This window comes from Sus scrofa, chromosome 13 (assembly GCF_000003025.6).
Source record: "Sus scrofa isolate TJ Tabasco breed Duroc chromosome 13, Sscrofa11.1, whole genome shotgun sequence".
NCBI classification, from domain to species: domain Eukaryota; kingdom Metazoa; phylum Chordata; class Mammalia; order Artiodactyla; family Suidae; genus Sus; species Sus scrofa.
In genome coordinates, this window is record NC_010455.5 from 136,885,678 (window position 1) to 136,900,763 (window position 15,086).

The 15,086-nt window shown below is 38.2% G+C and overlaps 1 protein-coding gene across 1 annotated transcript in view; it reads left to right on the forward strand.

Moving 5' to 3' along the window:
- Positions 1-15,086, forward strand: part of HACD2 (3-hydroxyacyl-CoA dehydratase 2) — a 99,462-nt gene that overhangs the window by 51,575 nt on the left and 32,801 nt on the right. The window contains exon 4 of the mRNA XM_013982376.2: positions 11,381-11,469. Coding sequence (XP_013837830.2) covers positions 11,381-11,469 — 89 coding nt within the window. The remainder of the gene's footprint in view (positions 1-11,380; positions 11,470-15,086) is intronic.

Here is a 15,086-nt window from a genome sequence, read left to right on the forward strand (position 1 = left end):
AGGGGTTTGAGAGTAAAGACCAGAGCCACTTTTTCCTTCAGTGTTGAAAGTGTTTACTCTTCCTTTATTTGAATGCCAGATGAAATACTTGGGGGCCTCATGAATATTATATTATCTTTGAACAGTAAAATTACAGTCAACGTGGCCAGGAGACTGGAGACCACCACGTACTCTGGTGTACACACTCACACTGAAATCCTAGGTGAAGTTGCCCACACAAAGTTATTTTTCTATCTTATTTTCTTTTGATTGACTTCATCCAGTTGAGTTTAGTGAGTTGACTGCTAGTAGGATGTTGCTGTATTGGCCCCTGATACACATCTTTGGGGTATACATGCCCCAGTTTGAGAAGCACCTCTGTGTTTAAAGTTTTGTCACATAAAGAGAAAAGAATTCATTCTAATCACATAGTTCTTCCCAAGGCTAGACACATGAGGTATCATTGTACCTGATTTCTTATGCTTTTTCCTTTATATCCATTTCAGTTTAGTAAAAAATAAGCACTTCAGTAAAATTATTCTTTTAACACAAAATGTAATGCTCTCTTCCAGTTAAGAACATCTTTTAGAAAAGCCAGTCTCAAATAAATCCAGAGCTTATCATATAAATACCATAATTTTGCTTTTGATTTCAGTGTCAGACACAAATTTCTTTTGTCAGAACTCAATAAAGTAAGTGTGGTTATGTTAAATATATTGAAAATTGCTTTCTGAGGGGGTCAGGTGCTCCAGCCCCAAGAGACATGGCCAGTTTTCTAATTTCTGGGGAAAAAAGAAAAGAAAATTGCCCTTCTCTCAGTCCTTCTTTAAAAAAAAAAAAAAAAAAAAAAAAAAAGTCATCTTCTTCCTTGCATTTCATACTGCCACTCTTCTCGTCATTTTGGCCAAAAATATTTTCTGTTCCCCTGAGATTAGATTGTACTCTAAGTGAAAATATTTAAGAAAATTCCTGTTTAAGATTGGAATTAGTTCAATTTTAGAATTATCTTTTGTTGGTGCCAAATATTTCATTTCTTGTCAAGAGTGGTGATTTTGTTAATTTTGAGATACTAATTCATGTTTTTTATAAGGAGTTCAAGCACTGCGTAAAAGTACATAAAATTTTAAAATGACTTCAAATTCTACCAATGGAACTAATCTTCATTAATATTAGATAAGCAGCATAAACACCAGGGAGCATTCCTTTCACATATATATTAAAATGAGGGGGGAAAGGTAGATCAATGGAAGAGTCAAGTTATATAGTTCATATTATATATACATACTATATTTCATAAAATTATTGAGTGTGTTAAAAATATATACATTATAAAACCTTTAACCACAAGAGATATGTTGTTTATCAAAAGGTTCCCTAAAATTTAACAAAAAGATTTTGAAAAATATGGACTATAATTACATGTAGCTATATTTTAGGCAACATCTCTTAATTCTATTAAAGAAATTAGTATTGTCACTCCTTCCTTCTCTTCTTCCCTGACTCCATTTTACAATGTTACTGATTTATTTATTGTGAATTATAAGCATTTATACTATGTTCTATGATCATATTTACCATAATTGTCTAGTCTTAGTGTTGCGTATGAATGGATTTGTTGCTTACTGTGGCACCTTTTACTATGACCTCTCCATTCCTAAGTTATTTATTTTGATTTATATCTTATTTGGCTGTATTTCTGACAACATATGTTTCTCAGATTCAGTCACATAGGCATTATGTGACAAGTTCTTTCATATTTAGTGATGTCTACATTTTGCCACTACACTAGAATGATATCTTGGCTGGGTATAGTCTTCTTAAAAATGCTTTCTTTCCCTCAGACCTTTGTAGTGTCACATCATTGTCTTTTAGCACCAAATGTTGCCATGGAGAAGTCTGAAGCCAGGCTGATTTTCTTGTCACTTTGTAGGTAACTTGGTTTTTTTCCTGGATCCCAAAGTATTATTTTTGTAACCAAGAAAATGCTTGGTTTTCCTCATTTACTATCAGTTGTTTTTTTCTTGGATACACTGTATTCTTTCAGTACAAATTTAATTATTTCATTTCTTAGATTATACCCTTGAGTACATTTTCTCTTCCATATATTGGATTCTCTACTTTGGGCATAACAATTATCCTTGTGTTGGATTGTCTTTGTTTTTGTAATTTTATTATTTTCGATCCAGTTGCTTTAGTCTTTAACTTTTCCCCTACATGCAGTACATGCTTTATTTTATTTCATTGGCTTAAAATAGCATCTGTTTATTAGCTCATAGTACTGTGGGTCAAAAGTCTGGGTGGGCTTAGCAGTGTTTTCTGCTTAGGATTTCACAAAGTCAAAATCAAGGTATCAGCTGGAGACTCTTGGGAAGTATCTGCTTCTAAACTCATTCAGCTTGTTGTTCCTTGTGGTTATAGGGCTGAGGTCCCATTTCCTTGCTGGTTATTGGCCTGAAGTTGCTGCCAGCAATTAGATGTTATTCTCCAGTCTTTGCACATGACCCCTCCATCTTCAAGGCCAGCAGTGGTGCCTCAGGTCTTTCTTGGGCTTCAAACTCTGAGATCTCCTCATGCCATCAATGCGTTCCTTTTTTTTTTTTTTTTTCCCCCTGCATTATATTTGTATGATTGTCATGCCTTTTCATCTCGCTAAAGTGCAAGTAACCCTGTCCAGCCATTTTATTTGCTCTGATACAGATGTTACTAAATCCTCCTTGGCTGCATTTCCACAGTATTTAAGATTCAGTTGTTTTCCCCTCTGAGCTACAATTTAAGGGTTGAGGTTTTCCTGTTTTATTTTTTTTTTTCTACATGCTGAGGGCCTGAGGGTAGGGCTTAGGGGAATGCATAGATATTAAAACATACAGCCTCAGTAATTAAAGCAGTGTATGCACATATTGCTATAAAAAGATCTTCAGGATTTTTTTTAAGAGAAGAAAAGCAGGCAGTATGTAATGTACTGCCTTTATGAAAAAAACTGGAAAGAGAATTGTGTAAATGTATCTTTACACATTCATTTACATATTTGCTGTTGTTTATCTAAAATATGTCTCTGGAATAATAGACAAAGAATTGATTGGTTACCTCTGGGAAAGTCACCTGAGTGGCAGTAGGATGGGATTGGGAGGGAGACCTTTCTCTGTGTATCTTTTTATACTTTTAAAAGTTTTGAACAATGTAAACAAACTACTTATTTAAAAACACATGAGCAGGAAATCCCATTGTGGCTCAGTAGGTTATGAACCTAACTTGTATTGGGTTTGATCCTTGGCCTCACTCAGTGGGTTAAGGATCTGGTGATGCCACAAACTGTGGTGCATGATCCCACGTTGCTGTAGCTGTGGTGTAGTCTCGCAGCTGCAGCTCTGAATCGACTCCTAGCCAGGGAACTGTCATATGTTGCACGTGCGGCCTTGAAAAAAAAAAAAAAAAAGCAAAACAAAACCATGAGCTCATCTTTCTCTTCTGAAATTTAATTGCTCTATCCTTGGATTCCTCAACCCTGTAGGAAGTATATTCTGTCCCAAAAGTGAACGTCATACCAGTCTTCCAACTCTGTGTGGGCTCCAAAAGGCTTAGCATTGATAAGGTGACTTCCTGTTAGTCACTTCTCCATCACTTTCCAGCCTTCATATCTGTCACACTCCAGGCAGAAATGTGTGTTTCTCTTCAAATTTAGTCCTATTAGTGAAAATCGCTATGATTTTGTTGATTCACCAATAGCACTTTTGGGAGTAAGGGACAGAGCAGGAGGCGTGCAGTCATCTCTCCTTTCTTGGCTAGCACTTCTTTAAATATATGGTATCAAGTTTTACCCCATTCCTTTCTGGTTGCCACTAGTGAGTTTTGTTGTTATTATTTAATGTTTATTACTTTTCGTTCAGTGGATTTAGAATTTAGGTAGGGAGATTGTGATTTCATACTTTCCATCATTTAGTTTAATTTCTGATACCAACTTTATGTCTCCTGTCTTACTTTAGTAGTGGGCTCCGTCTGAACGCTATCCTACTCTGCTCCCAGCCTGTGTTGCCTTTCCTGTGCTTAACTTTCAACTTGGTTTTGGTTATATGTCGCCAGTCTCCCAGTCCCACTGACCTGGCCCATCTGAGGATTGTACTAGGCAGGGAGAGTTTACAGTGTTACTCAGCTTTTCAGGGCACAGCTGTTTGGAGAGTCTTTAGAGCACCCTGGTTCTGAGGAAACAAGAAAATAACTGCCAGATCCCCTTTATACAGCTTTTGCTTAACACACATGCAGACACACACACATGCCTGTGTTTCTTTTATCTGCCATGTTTTGCTTCAAAAGGTCCTTGCCCTTTCAACATAAATTCTCATAATTATTTCTCAAGAATTAACTTTGCCTTGCCAAAGATTTGCACTGCTGACAGAGATACCACTCCGAAACCAAGAAGTGATCATGGCATTCTCCTATTTACAAATGTTTAGTAGCCTTGCATCAACTTTAGGGAAAAAAAAGTGCTAAAAATAAAAGCTATCCCAAAGCAAATTAGCTACAGCCCAAGAGTGTACATCCCTAAGGGCAGGGACATTTCCTTCACTGTTGTATCTCCAGCATGGAGAGCAGTACCTGGTGCAAGAGTTGGTACCCCCAAAATATTTGTTGAATTACATTATCAAATAATAGATACCTAGTAATCTTTTTTGAATAATTTTGATCTAGTAATAGCCTACTGATAAGATTGTAGAATCTCTCTTTGTCATTTGGAAACAACCAATTGAAACAATCAACAACAACAAATGTGTGGTTTGGGTGGTTTTAACGTGCTGTAGTAATGAACATTGTGTTCAAATAAAGGGTAATGATATAACAAATGTAAACACAGTGGGATTGACGGCACGGAGTCTAGAAAAGAAAGATTTGGTCTGTCTTATCTATCCGTATTTCTCATTCCTCAAGAATTTGTGTTAACTTCAACACAAAATATAATAATGTAGTATGCTTCATATTTGGCTTGAAACTTTCTGACTACCAAGTTGAAAAGAGCAACTGAGTTATATAACTCTTATCATTAGAGAGGAGCAAACAATTCTTAACATTAAGTTTTAAAACAAATTTCCCACCTAGGGCTTTATATAAGGGGCATTGAGTGATAGGGTGGATATTATATACCAGTCCTACAGCAAATAAGGCAATAATTTTTAACCGCTTCTTATGAAATCCGTCTGATAACAGTAAGCCTAACTCAGTGATGTCACTTCTATTCAGAGCTAAAATAATATGTTTCGTCTGTGTTTGCCTGGTTTGAAGCCAAGGATAAACTTGGAGTTCCTGGCCTTCGGATGGCCTTCCCTGTGTGAGGGTCCCTTCTTCCTGCTGGCCTTTTTACTAATCCATAAGAGGACACATTTTGAGATTGGGCTATCGGGCAAGGGCCAGAAGTGCTATTTGTGGGGTGACTAGCTGAAGAAGTTTCCTATGTTATAGAAACTAAGTGAGGGTTGGGGTGGATGGCATCACTTGGAAAAAAATCAGGTGCCTAACTAAGCAAGTTCCCTGGCTTAGAGAATGCAGGAGCACCTACAGGCAAAGCCAGAAACATCTCTGCATCTGCATCAAATTAGAAAGCACTGATCGGCTTTTTATTCCCTAACTTATTAAGACTTGAATTACTGCCAAGGCTGTGCTAAAGCAAGCATGCTTATGTGCTGCTGGTGGGAATGTATATTGGTACAAACTTGGGAAAGCAATTTGGCAGTATACTTCAAGAGCTTTAAAGGCATTCAAGCCATTTGACCTAGTAGTTACACTTCTGGGAACTGTCCCAAAGAAATAATCCTTTTTTTTTAAAAAAAAAGTCTAAGCCTCAAAAAATTTAAGTGTTATTTGTAATACTTCATTACTTCATTTATAGTATCAAGAAATTGGAGTAATTTAAATGTCTCGCAGAAGGAGAATAGATAAACAAATATATTCCGCTCAAAGGAATATGATGACTCAAGTTTAAATATTTTGAAGAATATGTTGTAAGATAGAAAATTTGAAAAGCAAACCACAAAGAATATAAACAATGCAAGTTGAACTGTATTTAAAATATACTTAGAAGAAAAAACTGGTGGGAAATATACCAGAAAAGTAAATCTTTGGTTTTAGTTACCAAAACTTATTTTTAAGGAAAACAATCAGATAATTTTTGTTTGGCACTTTCAAAAGGGAGACATATATAAATAAATATTCATGTTTCCTAGGAAAGGGAGCTTTATAGTAGAGAAAGGATAGTTAATAAAGCTGTCTACAGCTGAACTGCGACATTCATGCCTAGATCTCCCAAGTCTCTCTGTTTAAAGTCACGCTTACTAAGCAGTCTGATTTTGACAGCAGAAAAAAGCACCCCTAGATGAGGGGTGCATTCCATTATCACAAAGGCTGTGCCTTTATTACAAGTGAATACATTGACATTTTGGCTTATTGGCTAGTCTCCTATGGATGTGATTAATGTGCATCAGTCTCCCAAGGGCCTAATTCTTGCTCATGAATGGGATAAAATTAGATTTTTAAACATGGAAATCAGGTCCAGATCCTGGACTTTTTTGATCCCTAACCAAATATAGCAGCAACCCTAGAGCACTGCTCAAACCATTAGCAGTCCAGGCCATTGTTTCAGTGGTAAAGGAAGAAAGCAGAAACGAAAAGGAAAAAAAATCATATTTTTGTGTAATGAGTCTTTGAGTTAAAAAAAGAAGCTAGAAATAGTGGTGGTCTTCCTTAAGTGGCACAAGTACTTGCTCATTTAGGTAAGTTTTTGATTGTCAGGGGTTTTTTTCAGGTTTTTTTTTTTTTGAAGTATGATCTGGCTAAGTGTATTCCCTTAATGTTTAACTCACTAATTAGCTTCCTTAGCAGTATTACATATTATATCATCAGGCTTCATGCTTCATACATTTTTGTCTTTTTTTTTTTTTTTTTTTTTTAGCTATTTCTTGGGCCGCTCCCGCAGCATATGGAGGTTCCCAGGCTAGGGGTCGAATCGGAGCTGTAGCCACCGGCCTACACCAGAGCCACAGCAACTCGGGATCCAAGCCACGTCTACAACCTACACCACAGCTCACGGCAACGCCGGATCATCAACCCACCGAGCAAGGGCAGGGACCGAACCCGCAACCTCATGGTTCCTAGTCGGATTCGTTAACCACTGCGCCACGACAGGAACTCCAGCTTCATACATTTTTAATTTTTTTCATTTTAATTTTTGGCTGCACGCATGGCATACAGAAGTTCCCAGGCCAGGGTTCGAACCCAAGCCACAGCAGTGACAATGCTGAGTCACTAGGCTACCAGGGAACTCCCCTTATTTTTTTTTAAATGGAAAGGTTAGCCACATATCATTCAATTCATTCATTTCAAGTGTATAGTATTTACAGAGTTATGCAATCATCACCATAATCAAGTTTAGAACATTTTCATCACCTCAAAAAGAAACCTTGTACGTATTAGCAGTCACTCCACATTTTCCTCCTAACCTCCCATTCCCACCCGGGTCACCACTAATCTACTTTCTTTCCCTGTAATTTTGCCTACTCTGAATGTTTCACATAAATTGAATCATATCATTGTAACTGGCTTCCTAACGCAGCATGTTTTAAGGTTCATTAATGTTATAGCATGTATCATTACTTCACTTCTTTTTATTTATTACTTGTTACTTTTTATTTCTAATTTTCCATTGTTTGGTGTACCACTTTTTATTTATCCATTCATCTGTTGATGCACATTTTGAATATTTTGACTTTTTTGGCTAATATGAATACCACTACAAACATTCATTTACAAGTTTTTTATGGGCATTTGTTTTCATTTTCCTTGGTTACACATATACTTCTAGGAGTGGAATTGCTGAGTCATAGAGTAATTCTGCATTTAATATTTTGAGGCAGGGAGTTCCTGTTGTGGCTCAGCAGAAATGAACCCTACTAGTATCCATGAGGACGAGAGTTCGATCCCTGGCCCTGCTCAGTGGGTTAAGGTTCCAGCATTGCCTCAAGCTGTGGTATAGGTCACAGACATGGCTTGGATCCAGTGTTGCTATGGCTGTGGGAACTTTCACATGCTGCACTTTTGGCCCAAAAAGGCAAAAAAAAATGAGGCAGAATGTTTTTCATAGGGCCTGCTCCATTTTCAAATCCCGTCAGTAATGTACGAGGGTTCCATCTTGTCCACATCCTCACCAGCATTTGTTATTATCTGTCTTTTGAACGATAGCTATCCTAGTGGACATGAAGTGCATCTCATTGTGATTTTTTTTTTTTTTTTTTTTTTTTTTTTTTTTTTTGGCTTTTCACCATTTCTTGGGCCGCACTTGCGGCATATGAAGGTCCCCAGGCTAGGGGTATAATTGGAGCTGTAGCCACTGGCCTACGCCAGAGCCACAGCAATGCCAGATCCGAGCCGTGTCTGCGACCTACACCACAGCTCACAGCAACGCCAGATCCTTAACCCACTGAGCAAGGCCAGGGATCGAACCCACAACCTCATGGTTCTTAGTCGGATTTGTCAACCACTGAGCCACGACGGGAACTCCTCATTGTGATTTTAATTTGCATTTCCCTAATGATGTTGAACACCTTTTTGTGTGTTTATTGACCATCTTTTCCTTGGAAAATGTCCATTCAAATCCTTTGCCCATTTTTAAATTGGGTTATTTGGGAGTTCCCGTCGTGATGCAGTGGTTAACAAATCCGACTAAGAACCATGTGGTTGAGGGTTCGATTCCTGCCCTTGCTCAGTGGGTTAATGATCCAATCCGGCGTTGCCGTGAGCTGTGGTATAGGTCGTAGATGCGGCTCAGATCCTGCGTTGCTGTGGCTCTGGTGCAGGCCAGCAGCTACAGCTCCGATTAGACCCCTAATAAATAAATAAATAAATAAATAAATAAATAAATAAATAAATAAATTGGGTTTTTTTTTTATCATTGAATTATGAGTCCCTTATATATTTTGTAAGTTCCTTATCATATATATTTGTACATATTTTCTCCTGTGTGTTCTCTTTTCACTTTATTGATGGTATCCTTTGAAGTACATAAGTTTTTAATTTTGATTAAGCCCAGTTTTTTTTTTTCTTGTGCTTTTGGTGTCATCCTTAATAAACTATCACCTCATCCAAGGTCAGGAAAATTTGTATTTATGTTTTCTTCCAAGAGTTTTATAATTTTAGCTCTTTATTTATTTTTTGTCTTTTTGCCTTTTCTAGGGCTGCTCCCGAGGCATGTGGAGGTTCCCAGGCTAGGGGTCTAATCGGAGCTGTAGTCACCGGCCTACGCCAGAGCCACAGCAATTCGGGATCCAAGCCACGTCTGCGACCTAAACCACAGCTCATGGCAACGCTGGATCCTTAATCCACTGAGCAAGGCCAAGGATCGAACTTGCAACCTCATGGTCCTAGTCAGATTCGTTAACCACTGCGCCATGACAGGAACTCCAATTTTAGCTCTTTAGATTTTGATCCATTTTGAATAATTTTTTGTATATGGTGTAAGTAAGTGTTCCAGCTCCATTCTTTGCCACATGTCTGTCCAGTTGTCCCAGCACCATTTGTTGAAAAGACAATTATTTTTCTTGGCACCCGTGTTAAAAATCAAGTGACTGTAAATATGTGAGTTTATTTCTGGACTCCCAGTTCTATTCCATTGATTTATATGTCCATGCATTTATACTTTTCTTTTATTCATTCTACAAAAGCATTATTATATGCCAAGCATATAAGCATTATTTTATGTCAAATCAAGCATTATTATTGAGCATTTTCATATGTCAAGCACTGTACCTGACAAGTCCATTTTACTTGCTTTTGGGAACCTAACCATACTTCTTCGAAGCCCTAATCTTCTTTATTTTTTTTATTTATTTATTTTTTTTTTTGGTCTTTTTGCTATTTCTTTGGGCCGCTTCTGCGGCATATGGAGGTTCCCAGGCTAGGGGTCTAATCGGAGCTGTAGCCACCGGCCTACGCCAGAGCCACAGCAACGCAGGATCCGAGCCGCGTCTGCAACCTACACCACAGCTCACGGCAACGCTGGATCATTAACCCACTGAGCAAGGGCAGGGACTGAACCCTCAACCTCATGGTTCCTAGTCGAATTCATTAACCCCTGCGCCACGACGGGAACTCCCCTAATCTTCTTTAAAATTAATTCTAGCAGGATATAGCATCTCTTTTTCTTAATGAGCTATAAAGTGATTTATTTCATAGCCAAATCTATGGAGGCAATTTTAGCTTTATATGATTTGCACATGGTCTTTTGGCAAGTTGTTGTTTGTCCAGCTACATGAATGTTCAAAAGTCTCAGTGTATTTTAGAGGGCTTAGGAGAACAAAAATTGGTCAGGGATGGTCAACCATTTGTATTGGTCAACCATTTGTATTGAAGATAAGCTTAGTTTTTAAGTGGAAGAAGAATCTGACCCATGATGACGGGTTCATGGCAGGTGTCAGATTGCTCATGTGCAACTTGACAGGTCCAGAAAGTTGGTTCATCTAGTTGCCGGTAGCAGTAAGACCAGAGAGAAATGGTGGAGGGGCTACTGGGTTGAATGTCCATAATTCTGCTTCCAGATTTTATTTTCATAGCAGTTCCTCGCCAGTGTAAAGTTACAAAGAGAAGATAAGGTTTTCAAGGTTTTCAGATAATGACTTACTGTTGGATTTAAGATGAATTAAAGAAGGCAAGGATTTTCTATAATGATGGTGGCTAGTCTCTAGATAGAGACTGTGGTTGCCGGATTGAAGGGCGAAGCCAAAGAAATATAAACTTAGCAGAACTTGACCGTTACCTAAAATAAATGAAGATGATTCCAATGTTAGAAATTTGGGGACAGAGAGAAGATAATTGTACCAGTGCTTACTGTAATGAACAAGGTGAGAAGAAATGGTATGTATAGACTTTGATTTTGTATGCTTGTTGGCAAAATCTTCAAGTGGATTATAAGAGATGCCAGCTTAACCATTGGGTAGCATATTATATCAAGTCTGATATCCAGGAGCTTCCAATATTCCATTGGCACAAATACAGTTGATTTTTCTTCCATAGTTGCCTATTCATTTTTGAAACCTATATTGTAAAATGAGCTTTCAACATCTTATTTTAAAGATTAAGCAGTGGTTTTATTTTCTTTACCTGTGTATTTTGTACTTTGTCAGTGATTTTGAAAGACTTGGATTCTCTTGTTTGCTCTCGCCATTACCAATATTACTGTTTTGAGGGAAGAAAAAAGTTTTTCTATTGACTGCCTTGAAAAACATAGACTATATAGCAATGTAGATAAGTTTTAGTTGCTCAAAATGGTTTTGGCTCTAAACATTAAAGTCTGGATGTTTTAGAAAATCTATTACATTTTGAAACTTAGTGTAGTACATTTATTTACCCATCCTAAAATTTCTTTCAGGAATTGTTCCATCTTCTGTTGTCCTGACTTCTTTCCAGGTGATGTCAAGAGTTTTTCTAATCTGGGCAGTAACACATAGCGTCAAAGAGGTAAGCATTTATATAGACAAAAATAAAATAATATCGGCATTAACAAACGTTAATCAAGTTTCCTTTCTCACATGTTGTATTATGGCTAAAGATGGAATTCTGGGTCGTCTCAATATAGCCCAGATAAAATTCACATGTACCATAGTAATTGGGTTACGCTACCCCAAATATGCAGCGTTTTAAAGAGAAGACTGATTAAATAATATCATGAAATCTCAGTTCCCGTGGAGTTTTGGCTGGTGTGGATGTGATCTGCACCTCAGTTATATTTTTTTGGTTTCTTGCTTGGATCCAGCACCATAAACTCTAAACATCTTCATCCTTGTAGTGAAACTGTTGGATTGAGGGACATTAATTCATTCCCAGAACAGTCCAATCTTTATAGGACCAGGAGAAACAAACTTCCACCCAGCCCACCAGGATTAATGAAATTCCCAAGTGTACTACTGAGTCTTGTGGTTCTGGGAGGTGAGTGCCGTGCTGGGGGCTGGGGTGGTGGACACCCAGGCAGGCCCAGGGTTATTCTTGTGAGAACTGGAGGGAGAAGCCCGTCAGTACCATGGGTATAAACCTACAACTGAGCTTTCCTTTTCTGGTTTCGAGGAAGGGAGTTATTTTCCAGTATGTTTTTTTGCTTTATAAAAGTCATTCATTGGAGTTCCCATTGTGGCTCACTGGAAGTGAACCCAACTAGTATCCATAAGGATGCAGGTTTGATCCCTGGCCTTGCTCAGTGGGTTAGGGATCCAGCGTTGCTGTGAGCTGTGGTGTAGGTCACAGATGCAGCTCAGATCCCCTGTGGCTGTGGCTGTGGCCGGCAACTGCAGCTCTGATTCGACCCCTAGCCTGGGAACTTCCATATGCTGTGGGTGTCGCCCCCGAGAGAGAAAAAAAAAAGTCAGTTATTACTTGCTAATGTCACCATGAGGTAGAGTACCTGTAGCCACCAGGGAGATTCATTTTCAGTCTTCCACTCCCAGTAACTTATCACCAGTATTATTGGAGTCTTTAGCCTCATGAAATGTGCTAATCCATTAGCATTAGGCTGGTGTGTTTTCTTTGTCTTCTATTACTGTGAAATCCCTGTCAAAACATTTTGTTTTTCAGGATTTATTTTGACAGTTTCATTTGTATTTTAACAAACGATTTGTTAGGCTTTTTGTTGGCCTATGATATACATACAGAAAAATGCACATAACTAATGAATTTTTAACCAAAATTAATTAAACTAAGTTAATTGTTTTTGTCACAGAGCTATAGACTTTTTCCTTTTAGTCCCTCTCATTCCTTAAAAATGTTTGTCTACATGTTCTGTGTAGAAGAATATTAAAAGAATCTCAAACTTTTACATGATCACTTTTTAAAGTGACCACATTTCTTTAAAGAAAAGTTAAACAGATAAGTAAATCCTAATGTAGCATATGCATATTACCCCTTGTCCTTCTTTTTAGGACGGGATTGGGCAGGGGGCAGGGTGCACCTATAGCATGTAGAAGTTCCCGGCTCAGGGATCAAACCCTAACCACGGCATCAACCCAAGCCACTACAGTAACAACACACCAGATACTTAACCCACTGTGTCACAAGGGAACTCTTTGAGGGGGGGGGCATTATTCATAATTGTTTATGGAGTAAGGACTCTTTGTTGATTTCAAAGTCCTTTCTTTACTTCATTTTTAACCTGTATTTCTTCCTCCTTTACTTTTGTGGATGCCCTTTTTCCTTTCCACTTTAACCAAAAACTCATGATTTTAACTTCCCAATAGTCTCAAGTGACATAAAATTTCTTCCTAGTAGTAACTAATCCATATTCTTAAAAAGGTAGTTATACACTTTCAATAAGTAAATATTAGGTACATGAAGACAGAGTATTGTCAACTATAGAGTGTTTAATCAATTCGCCAATAGAGTCAGATATTAAATGTCCAGGTGTTAATAACGATAGGTTATTTATGGCTTCTGCCTCTCATCTCTTGTGCTTCGATAACCACTCCTCTGCTTATTAGCACCTCTGGCAAAGGGAGTAGACAGGCAAATCAAAAATGCTTACAATTCAAGTAAGCAGTTCTCTTACCATATTGCTGTTACCAACGTTTGCCAGGATTTCCTGGGCAGAGCAGTAAGACAGCTCGGCTTAAAATGCTGTTAAATATCTCTGTGGATTACAGGTGTTTGGCTCTGGCCATTGCCCTCAGTAACCACCCACGTGGCAGATGCACAGACTTGACATTTATGGTGTCACATGTAGTGTCCTATTTGAGCCCTGTAGTAATTTAAGTTGTATGCTTGTCATAGTTGCATGTTCAAAACTGTTTCTCTGCAGCCAACCTACCCAATTTCTACTGTTGTTAACATATCAGTTTCTTAGGAATGTGGTAAATTCTATTCTCTTTCTGTCACCTCTTGGAATCCTCTTTTTTTTCACATACACCCTATTGGTTAGTTGACTTAACTCTTTTCCTATAAATAGGATTCAATGTTTCTGCTATTCCAGGATCATTCCCCTTTTCTCTGAAAAGAACCCATTCATTTATTTGTTGTTCATAGCAGTAGCTTCCCTCCTGGCCCACCTCAGGTTGCTGATTGCTGATTGAAAACCTGTTGGTATGTCATTTCAGAAGCCAGTCTGCTGTTACCTGTCTCTCGGCCCTTTGTCTTGGCCGAAGGCTATTTTCGCCTGCCATACAGTTTCGTATTAGCTGTAATTCAGTTTGTTTGTTCTATAAAACATTACATATGGCTTCCCTCTTAAATGTCCATTCTTCTGTTTCCCGAAACATCTTTAAAATCTCTTTATAATCAGCTTTGCTTATCTTAATGATGGGAACCACATAACTGCATAAGGAAATTGACCTCAAAATAACTGCTTAATAAGATACATCTCTGTTTCTCATAGTAATGTTCAAATTCTTTTCACACTACTTTGCTTTCATTCTCAGTTTCTTTTTACATCATACTTCCCTCTAAAGTGGACACGAATTCTTCATTTTTACAGCATTACATTTGGATTTGGACGCTTGTTCCCACCTTCCTTGGCCTGCTTATGTTTTCTCTGCTCATTCCCCTTGTTTTCTGTAATTATACATGATGTACTAAGCTATAGCCTGTATAACCTTTAAGACTAGAGGCTACTTTTTTCACATTTGTGGTGTATTTCCTTTTAAGAGGCCTTATAGGGCATGCATCCTTACCTGTCACTTTAATTCTCTACCTCATGGTATGCTAGTCACATAAGTGTTGCCATGCACATCGTAGAACGAAAAGGTGATCAGATGGTTTTCTTTTATGATGTTTAAGGACCCAGCATCTCTAGTGTGGACCCCTTGATTGGCAGGATATTAAAGCCTTTTCTTGATCTATCACAGCAAATAACCTCCCCTCTTCTTTCCTTTTAAAGGAACAATTGATGCAAAGTAAAGCTTCTGATAAAACAAACAAGAACTCAGGGTAGGAGGTAGAACTTGGGGGAAACAGGAGGGAATCAGAAATTCTACCTGAATTGTTTGTTTCCTTTACAGTTTTCCCAGCTGACTCCCAGGCTTCAACTGGCTCCTTCCCTGTCCCTTAGCCAGGCTGGCCACTGCTCAGCACTGCCACATCATACCTCTATAGGCCTT